The sequence below is a fragment of the Oncorhynchus tshawytscha genome, linkage group LG18 (assembly GCF_018296145.1).
Source record: "Oncorhynchus tshawytscha isolate Ot180627B linkage group LG18, Otsh_v2.0, whole genome shotgun sequence".
NCBI lineage: Eukaryota > Metazoa > Chordata > Actinopteri > Salmoniformes > Salmonidae > Oncorhynchus > Oncorhynchus tshawytscha.
Window position 1 is genome coordinate 27570569 of NC_056446.1, and position 16053 is coordinate 27586621.

The 16053-nt window shown below is 42.7% G+C and overlaps 1 protein-coding gene and 1 long non-coding RNA gene across 4 annotated transcripts; one reads left to right on the forward strand and one right to left on the reverse strand.

Moving 5' to 3' along the window:
• The first annotated feature begins 1077 nt into the window (after positions 1-1077).
• On the forward strand, positions 1078-3510 carry LOC121839935. The gene is made up of 3 exons (XR_006079242.1): positions 1078-2428; positions 2727-2908; positions 3142-3510. It is a non-coding gene; the product is annotated as an uncharacterized LOC121839935 (long non-coding RNA).
• Positions 3511-4290: 780 nt separating this feature from the next.
• On the reverse strand, positions 4291-14254 carry LOC112217814 (beta-soluble NSF attachment protein). 3 transcript variants are annotated; one of them, XM_024378361.2, is made up of 10 exons: positions 14057-14254; positions 11779-11858; positions 11265-11381; positions 8690-8736; positions 8094-8171; positions 7749-7889; positions 7500-7604; positions 7331-7399; positions 5333-5383; positions 4291-5142 (listed from the first exon to the last, which is right to left on the reverse strand). In XM_024378361.2, the coding sequence occupies exons 1-10, from the start codon at positions 14152-14154 to the stop codon at positions 5041-5043; spliced, it is 888 nt and encodes a 295-aa protein (XP_024234129.1). In that variant the 5' UTR covers positions 14155-14254; the 3' UTR covers positions 4291-5040. The 3 variants fall into 3 exon arrangements, with proteins under 3 accessions (XP_024234129.1, XP_042156827.1, XP_024234130.1); XM_042300893.1 differs by lacking the exon at positions 8690-8736 and having other exon boundaries at positions 14057-14075; XM_024378362.2 differs by lacking the exons at positions 4291-5142; positions 5333-5383 and adding an exon at positions 6061-6105.
• Positions 14255-16053: the final 1799 nt, after the last annotated feature.

Sequence of the window (16053 nt, forward strand, 5' to 3'; positions counted from 1 at the left end):
CTCACTGACACCAAAAAGTACCAGTTATATTTTGAATGCTTATATGGACTGGAAAACGATCCAGAGAAAATCCCTGGTCCTCCCTACTGCCTCTAATCTGGCGGACTCACTAAACAGAGAAAATCCCTGGTCATCCCTACTGCCTCTAATCTGGCGGACTCACTAAACAGAGAAAATCCCTGGTCATCCCTACTGCCTCTAATCTGGCGGACTCACTAAACAGAGAAAACCCTGGTCATCCCTACTGCCTCTAATCTGGCGGACTCACTAAACAGAGAAAATCCCTGGTCATCCCTACTGCCTCTAATCTGGCGGACTCACTAAACAGAGAACATCCCTGGTCATCCCTACTGCTTCTAATCTGGCGGACTCACTAAACAGAGCCTCTAAAATCCTGAGTCCCTGGTCATCCTACTGCCTCTAATCTGGCGGACTCACTAAACAGAGAACATCCCTGGTCCTCCCTACTGCCTCTAATCTGGCAGACTCACTAAACAGAGAAAATCCCTGGTCCTCCCTACTGCCTCTAATCTGGCGGACTCACTAAACAGAGAACATCCCTGGTCCTCCCTACTGCCTCTAATCTGGCGGACTCACTAAACAGAGAACATCCCTGGTCATCCCTACTGCCTCTAATCTGGCGGACTCACTAAACAGAGAAAATCCCTGGTCCTCCCTACTGCCTCTAATCTGGCGGACTCACTAAACAGAGAAAATCCCTGGTCCTCCCTACTGCCTCTAATCTGGCCGACTCACTAAACAGAGAAAATCCCTGGTCATCCCTACTGCCTCTAATCTGGCCGACTCACTAAACAGAGAACATCCCTGGTCCTCCCTACTGCCTCTAATCTGGCGGACTCACTAAACAGAGAACATCCCTGGTCCTCCCTACTGCCTCTAATCTGGCGGACTCACTAAACAGAGAACATCCCTGGTCGTCCCTACTGCCTCTAATCTGGCGGACTCACTAAACAGAGAACATCCCTGGTCCTCCCTACTGCCTCTAATCTGGCGGACTCACTAAACAGAGAACATCCCTGGTCGTCCCTACTGCCTCTAATCTGGCGGACTCACTAAACACACATGCTTCTTTTTAAATTATGTCTGAGTGTTGGAGTGTGCCCCTGGCTGTAAATTTAAAACAATTTGAGCAATTTAAAATTATTTATACTTTTACTTTTGATACTTAAGTATATTTTCACAATTGCATTTACTTTTGATAGTTAAGTATATTTAAAATCAAACACTTTTAGAGGCTTACTTGTAGTATTTTACAGTAACTTTCACTTTCTTTTGAGTCATTTTCTATTTGGGTATCTTTACTTTTACTCAAGTATGAAAATTGGGTACTTTTTCCACTACTGACAGTATGAAACATGAGTGACCAAGTGGTCCAGCTCTCCTCAGCCTCCCACCATGAAGACATTCTTCAGTCAATTCACCAGCTGAGACTGCACAGCCACCTGTGTGATGTCACAGACCAGGTGGCCTTCCATGGTGGGCTGGAGGAATTTGAGGCTCACCAGGTGGTACGAGCTGCCTCCAGCGGCTACTTCAAGAACATCCTACTGGCCCCGGACCCACCTAAGAAACTATTCCTGGGGAATGTCTGAAACACTGATTATACCTGGTTCTTGGAATATATATACACTGGCAAACTGGAGGTGGATGAAAAGTTTGCTGAAGACAAGATTGGCGTGTGAAGTGGCGACACTGTTTGAGTGTAAAAGCCTTATGAAAGCCTTTAAAGCCTTATGGAGGCTTGCAGCTCGGTTCTCGATGAAGGCAGCTCGAGTCCGCACGGGGATAAATCATCCATGTCACAAGGCATGGAGGCTGATTTGGATCATGTAGAGGAGGGGGTGCTGGGGGTCGGAGTAAACAAAATTCCCAAAAGAGCCTCCACCAAGAGGCCGACCTATCCAACAAGACCAGAGAGGACGTTGTAAAGGGCAACGGTCCCGGTCACAGCCGAGGAGGAGAGATCAGAGGTCAATGAAGATGCTGAGATCTCTGGGAGGAGAAGTAACAGGCTGGCAGGCCGCAGAGTCTTCGTTGACATTCCTAAGAAGAAGTACGTGAGGAAGATGAAGGACCAGACCAAGACGCAGACGGGAGGATCTGCCTGACAACACTCAGACCAAGACAGCCGGTCAAGAGGAGAACACTGCGAATACATAGGTAGTTGCTATGGTGACTGCTTTGAGGTGTGTGAAGCATTTTGAAAAAGTGCTGTATAAATCCAATTGATTGTGGTGATTATTGTTATTACACAGAAGGGAGGCAGGAGAGGCCCTTCCAGAGCTGCTGCCTGAAAAAGAGGGGGCGGTGCGGGGCTGAGGTCAACAGACGATCGATGATGTGGAAGGAGATATACCCGAGGATTGTCCTGATGACTCACATTTCTTCCCCAGGAAGGAAGCAATGGGTGAGGAAGGTGCCCTCACCAGATCATATAGACATGCTGACAACCAAAACAAGTGTGACAAGTGTCAACAGACCTTCCACTATGAGAATAGCTACCTGAAGCACATCAAGTAGGTGGAGTTGGACATTACACATTAGTTACACGTTTGTTGGATGGATTGTTGGGTTTGCAAATGAGGGGAACCCAATGTACTGTCAAATGTAAAGCTCTTAGAAAACCTCAAATCTCAACTATTTTCATTGTTGTTCTGATCACATCTCTAATAACTACACTCCTCCATTGTTACAATGACCACCAGGACGAGCCACGGTGTGCAGGGGGAGGTGACATACCGTTATGACACCTGCCAGCAGACTTTTGCCAACCTTTGAAACCCGAGGATCCATCAGAGACACGTCCACAGTGACGAGAGTGTATCCCTGCGACGTCTGCACCAAGACTTTCAAATGCATGAAGGACGTGACGCGCCTCCGACGACAGGTTAGGACTGGTCACAGTCGGGGGATTTGGGATTGCTTTTGTAGCACTTTTTTTATGTAGGATTCTCTGGATTGACGTCCTGTTTCCCTAGTGCATTACTTTTAACTAGCGCTGTAAATGGCTAAACCAAATAACCTACAATATATGAACATGGTATTTCCTCTTCAGTTTCTATTTGCTGCAAGTCTAATCATTGATTGAGACAATAAATATCTACTCTTCTCTACTGCTAGGTGCATGAGGGAGGCGGCGTGCGGCACACCGGTCTTGTGTGTAACAGGGCACTGAGCTCTAAGACAGCGTTGAGGTGGAGGGGAGAGTGGAGTTGGAGGTAGGCTCCAGGAGGGGGCCATGTTGGTACATGGTGAGCCTTTCACCCTTTCAGCCAACCCTTCCATCACCCTGGTCAGCCACACCACCCTGGGTGGGTTCACGGTCATCCAGACAGAGATGCAGGCAGGGACCCACCTACGCATTGTCACCACAGACGGGGCCGGTGTCATCTCTCTGGATGGATCCACTGTCTCTGTCCCCTTCTCCGTGTCCTCTATCCTCTATATATCACTAGCCACTTTAAACAATGCTACTTAATGTTTACATACCCTACATTATTTCTCTCATATGTATACGTATATACTGTACTCTATATCATCTACTGCATCTTTATGTAATATATGTATCACTAACCACTTTAAACTATGCCACTTTGTTTACATACTCATATGTATATACTGTACTCGATACCATTACTGCATCTTGCCTATGCCGCTCTGTACCATCACTCATATATCTTTATGTACATATTCTTTATCCCTTTACACTTGTGTGTATAAGGTAGTAGTTTTGGAATTGTTAGATTACTCGCTGGTTATTACTGCATTGTGGGAACTAGAAGCACAAGCATTTCGCTACACTCGCATTAACATCTGTTAACCATGTGTATGTGGCAAATAAAATTTGATTTGATTTTGAGGTGTGATGGTGTGGGGGGGCTTTGCTGATGACACTGATTTATTTAGAATTCAAGGCACACTTAACCAATATGGCTACCACAGCATTCTGCAGCGATATGCCATCCCAGCTGGTTTGCGCTTAGTGTGAATATCATTTGTTTTTCCAACAGGGCTGGCGACTTCGAATAATTTCAAATAAAAAACATTGACTTGTTTAACACTTTTTTTGGTTGTTACATGATTCTGTGTTATTTCATAGTTTTGATGGCTTCACTATTCTACAATGTAAAAAATATTGTATAAATATTGTGTCCAAACTTTTGACTGGTACTGTACATATCATGTTCAAACTGTGTGGAGTGTAGGTCTTCAGATGGACTTGTCTTTTTCTGTTTGACAAAAAAAAAATATCAGTACTGAGCCTTAACAGAGAATTATAGATATCTTTATTACTGTCCATTCTCAGACCAAATAAAAAAGGGCACTATTCCACCTGAAAGAAGCTTGATATGCAGGCTGACATTTTTCCTGGCTGTTTTGGATATGAAACAAATTCATTGTCATCACTCAGGCTCGAATTCTTTAGTTTACAACAACCGTTTATGATATTGGAAGTAAATGGACATTTCCTTTCTAAATCCCTTTAAGACATTTTCAAGTTGGAAACCAAGGAAAGAATGGAAAAAAGCTTACTACAACAAATCTTTAAATATATTTAAATACTCATTTCTAGATTGATTAGTCACGTGCTAAACTATAGAATAATTAATTACAACTGTACAAATCATGCAGTGTTTATGCATTAGTGGAACACCTCTCTGCCCTACTGAGGTTACTCACCACTAGACAGGAAATGTACAGGCAATATCCTCCATGAAGAGGTACGACTGTAGATCCACATCCTAACTAGGGTTTGGCAATATTAATACGAGAGCAACTGATACCTTCATAATAGAATTCAACATAACATTTGGAATAAACAGGGTACACATACTCTTCTATAGATTCTCTATAGGCATACACAATGCAGCTTAAGTTAACTCATACTGTAACTATAAGAACCTCGACATTGCACAAAAACAATGTGAGATGAGAGTGTAAGAGAAGGTGAGGGTAATGGAGAGGGGGTGGCATGCCATGATGTGTGCCCCTGTGGTGATGTGTTCCCCCAGTGTAGTCTCACTTCAGGTCCCCCTCATCCCCCTGGATGGTTTTCTTGATGCGCAGCAGCATGGTAGTCTGCCATTGGTCCAGACGAGAGATGGAATCAAACTCTTTAATCTGAGGGAGGGAATAAGATGAAGTCTAAGAACCTGTTCAAATAAATAATTCCACCCCCCCCCATTAAAGAATTACATATTGAATGACTAATCATGAAAGACATGTACTGAATACCTGACTTTCACAAATTCAATTATAAGCAACGACAAAAGGAGCTAGCCTGGTGAATCAATCCAAAATGAAGACTTACGGCTTCAGTGAAAGCTTCACAGTTCTGTTCCTCATGAGCGTCCAGGAGTTTCTGTAAAACAGTGATTTAAGGTTGTCAGGTGGCTTCCACAAAATGGCTGCCATGCATCAGAGGCACACATTGGTAGTGGATGACATATGTCATACTATGCAAGTGCGTTGCGATCTATTATACTGTGACTTCAATCCATTACCCTGACCAACACCATAATGCAGTGCTACTCAACTGGAAGCACACAGGTAAGTTTATTTGTCCCCAAAGTTATGTCTTGTTGGACATAAGACTGTCAAAACACCAGCAAATCAGAAATCTGTTCCAAAGTATTCCCAGGCATATTGAGGCATACAGTACCAGTCAAAAGTTTGGACACCTACTCATTCAAGGGTTTTTCTTGAAATGTTACTATTTTCTACATTGTAGAATAACTGAAATAACACACGGAATCATGCAGTAGCCAAAAATAAAGTTTAAATCAAAATATATTTAATATTTGAGATTCTTCAAAGTAGCCACCCTTTGCCTTGACAGTTTTGCACACACTTGCCATTCTCTCAACCAGCTTCATCTGGAATGTTTTTCCAACAGTCTTGAAGGAGTTCCCACATGCTGAGCACTTGTTGGCTGCTTTTCCTTCACTCTGCCGTCAAACTCGTAGCAAACCATCTCAATTGCCGTGAGGTTGGGTGATTGGTGCATCAGATGACCTGGCCTCCACACTCTCCTTCTTGGTCAAATAGCCCTTACACAGCCTGGAGGGGTGTTGGGTCATTGTCCTGTTGAAAAACAAATGATAGTCCCCACTAAGCGCAAACCAGATAGGATGGAGTATCGCCGCAGAAAGATGTGGTAGCCATGCTGGTTAAGTGTGCCTTGAATTCTAAATAAATCACTGACAGTGTCACCAGCAAATCACCTCCATGCCTCATGATGGGAACCACACATGTGGAGATAATTCATTCACCTACTCTGAGTCTCACAAAGACACAGCGGTTGGAACCAAAAATCTCAAATTTGGACTCATCAGATCAAAAGGACAGATTTCCACCAGTCTAATGTCAATTGCTCGTATTTCTTGGCCTAAGCAAGTCTCTTCTTATTATTGGTGTCCTTTAGTAGTGGTCTTTTCAGCAATTCAACCACGAAGGACTGATTCATGCAGTCTTCTCTGAACAGTTGATGTTGAGATGTCTGTTACTTGAACTCTGTGAAGCATTTTTTTGGGCTGCAATTTCTGAGGTTGGTAACTAATGAACCTATCCTCTGCAGCAGAGGTAACTCTGGTTCTTCCTTTCCTGTGATGGTCCTCACGAGAGCCAGTTTCATCATAGCGCTTGATCATTTTTGCAACAGCACTTGAAGAAACTTTCAAAGTTCTTAATTTTCCATATTGACTGACCTTCATGTCTCAAAGTAATGATGGACTATTGTTTCGCTTTGCTTATTTGAGCTGTTTTTGCCATAATATGGACTTAGTCCTATTTGGTAAAATACCATCTTCTGTATACCACCCCTACCTTGTCACAACACAACTGATTGGCTCAAAAGAAAAGAAATTCCACAAATTAACTTAAGGCACACCTGTTAATTGAAATGCATGAAGCTGGCTGAGAGAATGTCAAGTGTGCAAAGCTGTCACGAAGGCAAAGGGTGGTTACATTGAAGAATCTCAAATGTATTTTGATTTGTTCAACACTTTTGGTTACTACATGATTCCGTGTGTTGTTTCATAGTTGTGAAGTCTATTATTCTACAATGTAGAAAATAGTAAAAAAGAAAGAAAAACCATGGAATGAGTCAGTGTCCAAATGTTTGACTGGTACTGTATGTGACCATATACTACTGTAAACACGGTTTGAAATGATGTTTTAGTCAATTATCTGACCCCCTGACCATCTGTTTAAGAAAAACGATCTGCGCACGGCTGAATCAAGTTGATGATCCCTGACAAAAGGGATCCAAATAACAAATAGAAGGCTTTCGGTGGAGTCACCAACCTACCTTCAACAGCTTGCACTCTCTTGAGTCGGAAAAGGCTGGGAACATCTCCTCGTACTTCTCCACAGCAAGCTGCACAAATTAATGAGCAGTCAGATTACTGCTTCATTTAATGACAAAAGGACTGAACCCTCTGGTGTAGTGGACATAATGCTGGTAATTGCTAACTGACCTTAGCGTTGAGTTCATCCACGATGAAGTGACACAGAGAAGCTTTGAAGAAGTACTCTTTGGCGCTGTATTTCAGCAGGGGGTTATCCATGGTGCTGGATCCCACCTGGAGAGAGACACACACACTGTTGAGTTACTGTGTTCATCAATTTAAATTGGGAAACCACTAATATACAAATCAGTTTCTGTTCACACACACTCGCACACACACACACACACACACACGAATGCATGCAGAGGTGGGACACACCTGTTCGTAGATCTCGATGGCCTTGGCGTATTGTTCTAACTGAGCGGCGTAGGCCCCCACCTTCAGCAGACACTTGTTGGCAGAACTGTTGGACTCCTCTCCTTTGTAGTAGTCTGCTGCCTGCTCATAGTGGGCGATGGCCTAGAGCAGGACCAGGGGGATATGGAAACCAAAACAGTTGCCGTAAAAATCCAGAAATTGCAAAGGAATTTTATTTGTAATGTACACTTTTTTTTTTAAATCACCAATAAGGAAATGAAACTGGTCAACTATTCCAAATAGTGTATTTTACTTGCTATACACAGATGAACACCTTATTAGTCCATATACAACATTAAAACATACCTTCTCTATATCCACCAGTTCTGACTCGTAGATCTCTGCGATGGTGATGTGGTGTTTGGCTGCGATGGTGAACCTTCCCTGGATGAGCAAAACACAGGACAGGAATTAATACTGGAGCTGGGAGTTTTACCTTACTAATGTGGCCAGACAAGGAAATACTCTGGGTCCTGATCACTACTAAGTGGACAGAGGCGTGAAATCATCACTAAATGACGTTATGGAGAAGAGCCACTCCAGTCATAAATACAGCTGTAAGTATACAGACAGATAGTCAAGTCCTTAAACTTAACCTGCATCACAATACAAATGTTTCAGTTGAAATGGCCTTCAGACCTCGAGTGTCCACGCTGTACTAATGATACAATACATTGCCCTCTTGAAACAGAGAGAGTGTAGCCTAGTCCCCTTGAGGACGCTCCTATAGGCAGGGTGCTAGTCAGAGAATAGCATTGGAAGTAAAGAGGAGAACCAGCATTATCAGAACAGTTTTACAACTACGGCTAAAAGGATCATTCCTGACAAGAAAATGATCTGTGATGACAATGCATTGTCTGGTTCTGGCCAAGCATGTCCCCGTCTCTGAGCGTCTGTCTTACCATGTCTGTGTATATATCAACGGCTGCGTTTAAGCACTTGATAGCCTCTATTGGCAGCATTAAAGGAAGAGGGCAGAGTTAGACTGGTAGAGAAAATATCAGATAGAGCAGGTTAGATACATATTTCAACAGTCAAAATGTTCACATCCAAAAGGAGAGTTCTGGAAAAAAGTGAAAGCACAATAAATTAATTTGCATTATGATTATTTTGTCACCTCTGAGCTCCCATTTCCCTTTCTTAGTTTAGGTCAGAGTATGTGAGCAGAGCGAGGTGCAGAGCGTGCCCAATTTGACTGGAGCACGGCGCAAGATTGCCAAAGGCTGGAGCGTCGGCCTTCTCTCCCGTTCTGAATTCGCTCCAGTAGTGCTCACTTCACGAGCTCAGGGCATGCCCGGCCCAGCATGCATTTGTAGTCTACTTGTGTGCTGCTATAGCCCCTTGCTTTAGCTACTGTCATGGAGTTCAAAATATTTTCCATAGAAACTGATAAAACACCATAGAAACTGATAAAACACACAGGTGCTAAATCAAGGTGACTTACAAAGATGAGGACCAACAGCAAGAGAGGGAGTGTGGTGATGTGTCCACACTAAATAATCATTGTGGAATCTGAAAACACATATCCTGAAAACATGTTGTATTTACTACATGCTCATGCGAACAGAAAGGAACAAGGTGGGTAGATAACTAAGTGTATCATTGTAGCAAAATATTTATAAAAACAAAAATAATCAGATCTCTTTAAAGTTTCATTCATTTATGTTCTATTATCTATACAATAGACCATCATTGATTTTGGCCCAATAGGCCTGGCATATTACCTCTTTCAATGAGCTTTCCATTTTGATTGGGTTACTTTGCCTAAAGACCTACCTATAGAAAAAAAATAGAACCGCTGCATCCCTGTTCAGCCTGGCAAAAGGGTGTTTAGCACACCCAGTGGCCCAGTGGCTCTGCAAGTGTGGAGAGGATATTCTCTGCTGCTCTCCAGTCACCATCGCATGAGCCTGAAGCCAGACTGGCCAATCTGGTGTTTCTAAAGATGAATTCAAAGGCAAGGTAGACTGAGCCTAATAAGGCATTTGTTGTTTAATTTGTATTTAATTCCAAGTCACAGCCTATATGCGCAATTTATAGACTATTTAATACAACAAAATACTGTTTAAATGCCGAGTGCTTAATGTCCGAGTCCCTACCAGCCTAGTGTGTCACACTCGCAAATGCTTCACAATGTATTTCTTTGTAGGCTATAGACTTGAAATAATTTGAATAATATAGCCTAAATAATTTTAGGCTGTCTGGCTCCTGACCTATTTAGAGTGTTTATGTGCTGTTTAATATGACATGTAGCCTATTTAGAGTGTTTATGTGCTGTTTAATATGACATGTAGCCTATTTGAAATCATGAGGGCCTCTTACATTCCCTTTTTCATGTTTATAATAATACTTTTCATTCAAATCATATAGTTTGGTTTCAATACTTCAAAACCAAATGGTAGGTCTAAGTAGTCACAAATTGATGGGTGTTGGTTACATTGTAATGTTAATGAATGGAGAGAATTGAGTGGCAGGTTTCTTCCTGTGAGCGAGGAGCGTTTTTCAGCGGAACGGTTGGAAAGGACTTCCGACCGGTCAACTCTGCTCACATACTCTGGTTTAGGTTATCATCTGAAAATGTCATAAATCTTATATAATATTCATTGTCTTGTACTCCAGGGTTAGTTCAAGGTTATATAACATTCAATTATTTCTCCTTGCATCTGGCTGTGTCTTGAATCTAGCTAGGAGGATATACGCTAGGCTACAATAGGCTAGAATTCCATCGCCATCACTGCTGGTGGGTGAGCGGCAGCCGGGGTTTTATTAATAAATCCATTTCCAGTCAGACAGCATGGCAAACTACCCTCAATAATAACCACGCCAGGGTGGGGACTCCAGCCCCACGGCTCTACAGTATTAATCATACCAAAGGTGGAGAGGGAGCACTGGAGAGCTTCTCAATTCTACTCCATTCAATTCAATAGACATTTATTGTATGGTACTCAAGTACAATTGGTTTGCAACATAGCAGGGCTCTATCTCCTCTGATCTAACCCTGGGGCAGATTATGATTGGCCCAAGTCAGATACAAACAGACAACCTATACTGGGTGGCCTGATTTCTGACACACTACCAGAGACAGGGACATATCACGAGTCACTAAGAAATGACTGGAATTGTCACTGTAGACTTGCTTCTCTGTAGAGCCCAGTCTGCTCCAGTTACAGCTCTAGAGCCTCAACTCCCACTGCCGCCTGTGGATGTATCTGACTGACTCATACCACTGACTTCTATTAGCCCTGAGAAATTAACACCCAACAACAGATTCACTACATGTTCTTGCTGCTTTCATAAGGGACAAATGTAGAACATTAAAGTTAAAGCAGGCCATTTGGGGAGAATTACTGCAGTCAAGTGACTGTGTGGTGCATGTTAATTACTGATCATTTTGACTTTTTTCTGCATGTACTGTATGCATGTTATGTTATCCTGCTTGCTGACCACATTGATTGATTGGTTGGTTGTATGTCTCACCGTTGGGGTCAGACTTTTTGAAGGCGTTTCCTGCATCAATGAAGCTGGTGGCCGAGTCGTGTTTGTTCTGGAGCTGCATGTGGATCCGGGCGGCCTGGCAGAATGCATTACCAGCAGCTGGGGAGATGGAATGACACACACAAGTAACATGAAGCAAATTCATTGGGCCCTCCAAGAATAGTGTTCCTCGAAGCCCTCTAAGAATAGCGCTGCTCTACTACAGTTGTAATGATTCCCTGCCGCCACACAGAGGGCAGCACATTGCCACGGTCTTTCATGTGTGTAGGCTACTGGAAATTACAGACATCTAGCCTATCTATAGAGTCAACTGGAAAAGGGACAACGGAGGCCTCCTAAACTGACAGCGTTTAAATAACATTTAAATTTGAATTAAAACCTTCGTCAAAGATGCACACACACCTCGGCTCTGACACAATATGCAATAACTAAATGGGCAAATCATTCCATCAAGGTCAACCGTGTTTAGTGTGAAATAGCGCAGACAGAAGTGTACCGTTCCAGTTCTTGGCCATCTTGAACATGTTGGCTGCTCTGCAGTACATTTCACACGCCTCCTCCACTTTATGAGGTCCGCTGTAGAGAGAAAAATACATAGGATTAACAGACCGACACAATGTGGAAAATATCTGAAAATGCAGTGCAGTGCTTTCATCAACCAAGCACTTTCTATTGACCAGGCTCTTATGCTGCATAGAGTGAAGACATCAGTCAGCTGACCATGTTGGACAGTGCTGATAGATTTTTCTCAGATCTACTACCAGACCTGACTCCCTATGAGTTTCCTCCAGCTGTAGACAAATGATGCTCTGACCAGAATGACATCATTGGGTGCGTTCGACATTGCTAACGACTTTTAATCTACAAATCACCTTGCATCATAAATAACTACTCAATATTATTTGTGGATCAGTCAGCCAGTCTCAATGTATCCATTATACATCACGGTTTTGATGCTCTTGAACACAGCCATTGTCGTTGTCATACAGGCACCCTGAGCATAGAGTGGAGTAGATATGTTGTGGGTCACTTCTTAGACTTAAAGCAACATAGTCCCATCTCACACTCTCTTTAGCCTGATCAAAACAGAAATCACTGTCCACACCACAGGTCACTGATTCACTAACCAGCCTACTCAAATCAATGTCCCCAATCTGACTTGAATCCTGCTCAATCACTCACATAGATAGAACACATTGTGTCCGGCTACGCCCTACCCTGTGTCCGTCCTTATTTGATGCAGCATACCAGACATCCTTATTTGATGCAGCATACCAGACATCCTTATTTGATGCAGCATACCAGACATCCTTATTTGATGCAGCATACCAGACATCCTTATTTGATGCAGCATACCAGACATCCTTATTTGATGCAGCATACCAGACATCCTTATTTGATGCAGCATACCAGACATCCTTATTTGATGCAGCATACCAGACATCCTTATTTGATGTCTGGTATGCTGCAAGTTTGACAGCTGTTCCTGTTGATTAGATCTCTAGCTACATGGCCTAGTTGCAGTCAAAAAAAAAAAGAGTGTTAAATTACATTCAGTCATTGATCATACCAAATTAAACACTCTCCTGACAATCTACACAGCAACGAGGCATTACTGATGCTAAATGGATATACCTTAAACTGATACGATTGTCATTACAGCATGTTAATGGTTTTCCACCAATATAGTACAGTAGAAAGACTGTGCCCTGAGGCCAGACATATAGGGAGGTTCTCTAATGAGGGTGAGTAAAATGTGTCAGATTTAGACCTCTACCATTACATTGCTTTCCCCCTTAGGGGGTACATTTGAGAGCCATTTAATTTAATTAAGAAGACAATTAGAGGTCTTCCAGGAACTGAATGCAGTAAGTCTTAGTGTAAGTACACAACAGTATTCTTCTGTTCACTAATATTGTACGGTACAGACAGGCTACTAAATTGGGGATCCTCCCAAGTCTGGTTGGCTATATGCACCAGAGACTAACCTGACTGGCCTGCATTGCAGTTGCCTTAGAATTGGCAGACATCTACTCCTATATTGGAATAAATTACTGGCAAATGCATTTATAAATATTATGTCACACAAAGGTGGCATATAGGATTACACTTATAGATATATACACTCAGAAAGGGTTGGAGAAAAAACAAGACCGAATTGATGTGCTGTATCAAATGACCCTATATTTTATTTATTGTGAGTAGGCGTTAAATGCAATTAGAACAATTAAAATGTATGGGCCATAGCCGTTTTTAGCTAGCTTTCATTGCACAGGCCCAAGAATCGTGACCGGCTGCTAGGTTGTTTACATACACTTGAAAAGGGATTAATTTATCTGGTTTGTGGTAGACAGTGTCAGTAGCTACATATGATGTGCACAAATCATCCAAAAGATGCATAGGTAGCTAGTTAACATCTGAGCCACTGCCCAAATTCGACAGAGTGCCGTTGACTGCATATTTCAAGGCTTAGATTAGCTGACTAGATAGGTAGTTTGCTAATTAAAGGCTCAATGTTATTGCTAGCTAGCCAACTGGTTAAACTCAGACTTCATGATGATGTAGCTAGCTCGTTATTTTTATGATGTATTTACTACGGTATACTTAGACTGGGGTATGTACATGTAATATCATTATATAGCTACATGGCCTGGTGCCAATGATTAACCTCTAACGGTAGCTACAAATAATACCCAGAGTTTGATTTAGCAAGATATTAGCATGCTTACTGATGATGCGCTAGCTAACCGTAGCCCTATTGACATCGTTCTTACCCAAACATGCCTCCCAAGAACGAGCCAGAAGTTTTCACTTTCTTGTCAGCGTCAGCCATAAGCTGAATCGCTTCTTTCTCTTTCCCCGAGTTGTCCATGTTCTGATTATAACAGTGCAAATACTAGCTAGCTAACAGTCAGAGAGTACCCGCATCAAGTTCTTGTAATGAAGGATTACCGTCGATGGTTTTATTTAGTGTAGGCGTGTCCTTGCAGTAGTAGCCAAGAGAATCATGGGACTGAGTTTCCATCTAGGCAAAAAGCGTTACCCTTATGTGTAGTTAAACTACAACTCCCATCTGAAAATTGAATTCATTAAAGCCCAGACATTTCTGATCATAGAGTAAAACAAGTTATTGGAAGCATAATACATTACTTGACCAAAAGTATGTGGACACCTTCTCGTCGAACATATTATTCCAGAAATCATGAGTATTAACATGGAGTTGGTCATCCCTTTGTTGGTATAACAGCCTCCAATCTCCTGGGAAAGCTTTCCACTAGATGTTGGAACATTGCTTCCATTCAGCCACAAGAGCATTAGTGAGGTCGGGCAGTGATGTTGGGCGATGAGACCTGGCGCGCAGGTGGCATTCCAATTCATCCCAAACGTGTTTGATGGAGTTGAGGTCAGGGCTCTTTGCAGGCCCGTCAAGTTCTTCCACACCGATCTCAACAAACAATTTCTGTGGACCTCACTTTGTGCACAGGGGCACTGTCATGCTGAAACAGGAAAGGTCCTTCCCCAAACTTTTACCACAAAGTTGGAAGCACAGAATCGTCTAGAATTTCATTGTATGCTGTAAGCATTAAGATTTCCCTTCACTAGAACTAAGGGGCCTAGCACAAACAATTAAAAAACAGCCTGCAACCATTATTCCTCCTCCACCAAACTTTACAGTTGGCACTATGCATTGGGGCAGGTAACCTTCTCCTGGCATCCGCCAAACCCAGACTGCCAGGACTGCCAGATGGTGAAGCGTGATCCATCACTCCAGAGAACATATTTACACTGCTACAGAGTCCAATGGTGGTGAGCTTTAAGCCACTCCAGGCGACGCTTGGCATTGCGCATAGTGATCTTAGGCTGCTCGGCCATGGAAACCAATTTCATGAAGCTCCTGAAGAACAGTTATTGTGCTGATGTTGCTTCCAGAGGCAGTTTGGAACTCATAGTGAGTGTTGCAACAGAGGACAGATTACTTTTATGCACTTCACTACTAGGCAGTCGCATTCTGTGAGCTTGTGTCCTACCACTTCGCGACTGAGACGTTGTTACTCCTAGAAGTTTCCACTTCACAATATCAGCACTTACAGTTGACCGGGCAGCTCTAGCAGGGCATGAAGTTGATGAACTGACTTGTTGGAAAGGTGGCATCCAATGACAGTGCCACATTGAAAGTCACTGAGCTCTTCAGTAAAGCCATTCTACTGCTAATGTTTGTCTATGTAGATTGTTGTGTGCTTTATTTTATACACATCAGCAAAGGGTGTGGCTGAAATAGCCGAATCCACTAATTTGAAGGGGTGTCCACATACGCTATACATACAAAAGTATCTCCTATCATCACACCTAGACATTAAGAGAAGGTTCGAGTCTGTTTCCATCATTGATCACTAGGTGGCAATACAATCATGGCTAAAACACACTGCACCAAACCACCTGTCTCGAGGAAATGGGCGTGCCGTGCATTGAACTAAAGTTACATCTTCTCCATCTGAATTCTGAAGAACGGGATTGATGAGTGCAAAATGGCAATGTTAGCAGTAGTGCAGACGAAGGGACAACGCCACATTAGAACCCAGGATTTGATAAAATGTATGCTTCTGTGTGTGCGTGTTACTCTGGCTGCGTTTAAACCAATGTGTATAAACTCTGGATAACTGACAGGGTGCGCTGTATTGAAGAAGCCGTGAAGCCATCTTGGTACTCCTCTATTGCCAAAAAATGTTTTGGAAACTATATAAATGCATTTATTAATGTCTACATTAGTTTT

Bases quoted from the DNA above. Each gene is read 5' to 3' on its own strand.
- LOC112217814 (XM_024378361.2), bottom strand. From the start codon at position 14,154: ATGGACAACTCGGGGAAAGAGAAAGAAGCGATTCAGCTTATGGCTGAC. The intron at 11,382-11,778 runs GTACACTTCTGT...CCATCTCCCCAG, and splicing joins GATGGCCAAGAACTGGAACG to CTGCTGGTAATGCATTCTGC. The intron at 7,400-7,499 runs GTCAGTTAGCAA...TAATTTGTGCAG, and splicing joins TGGATGAACTCAACGCTAAG to CTTGCTGTGGAGAAGTACGA.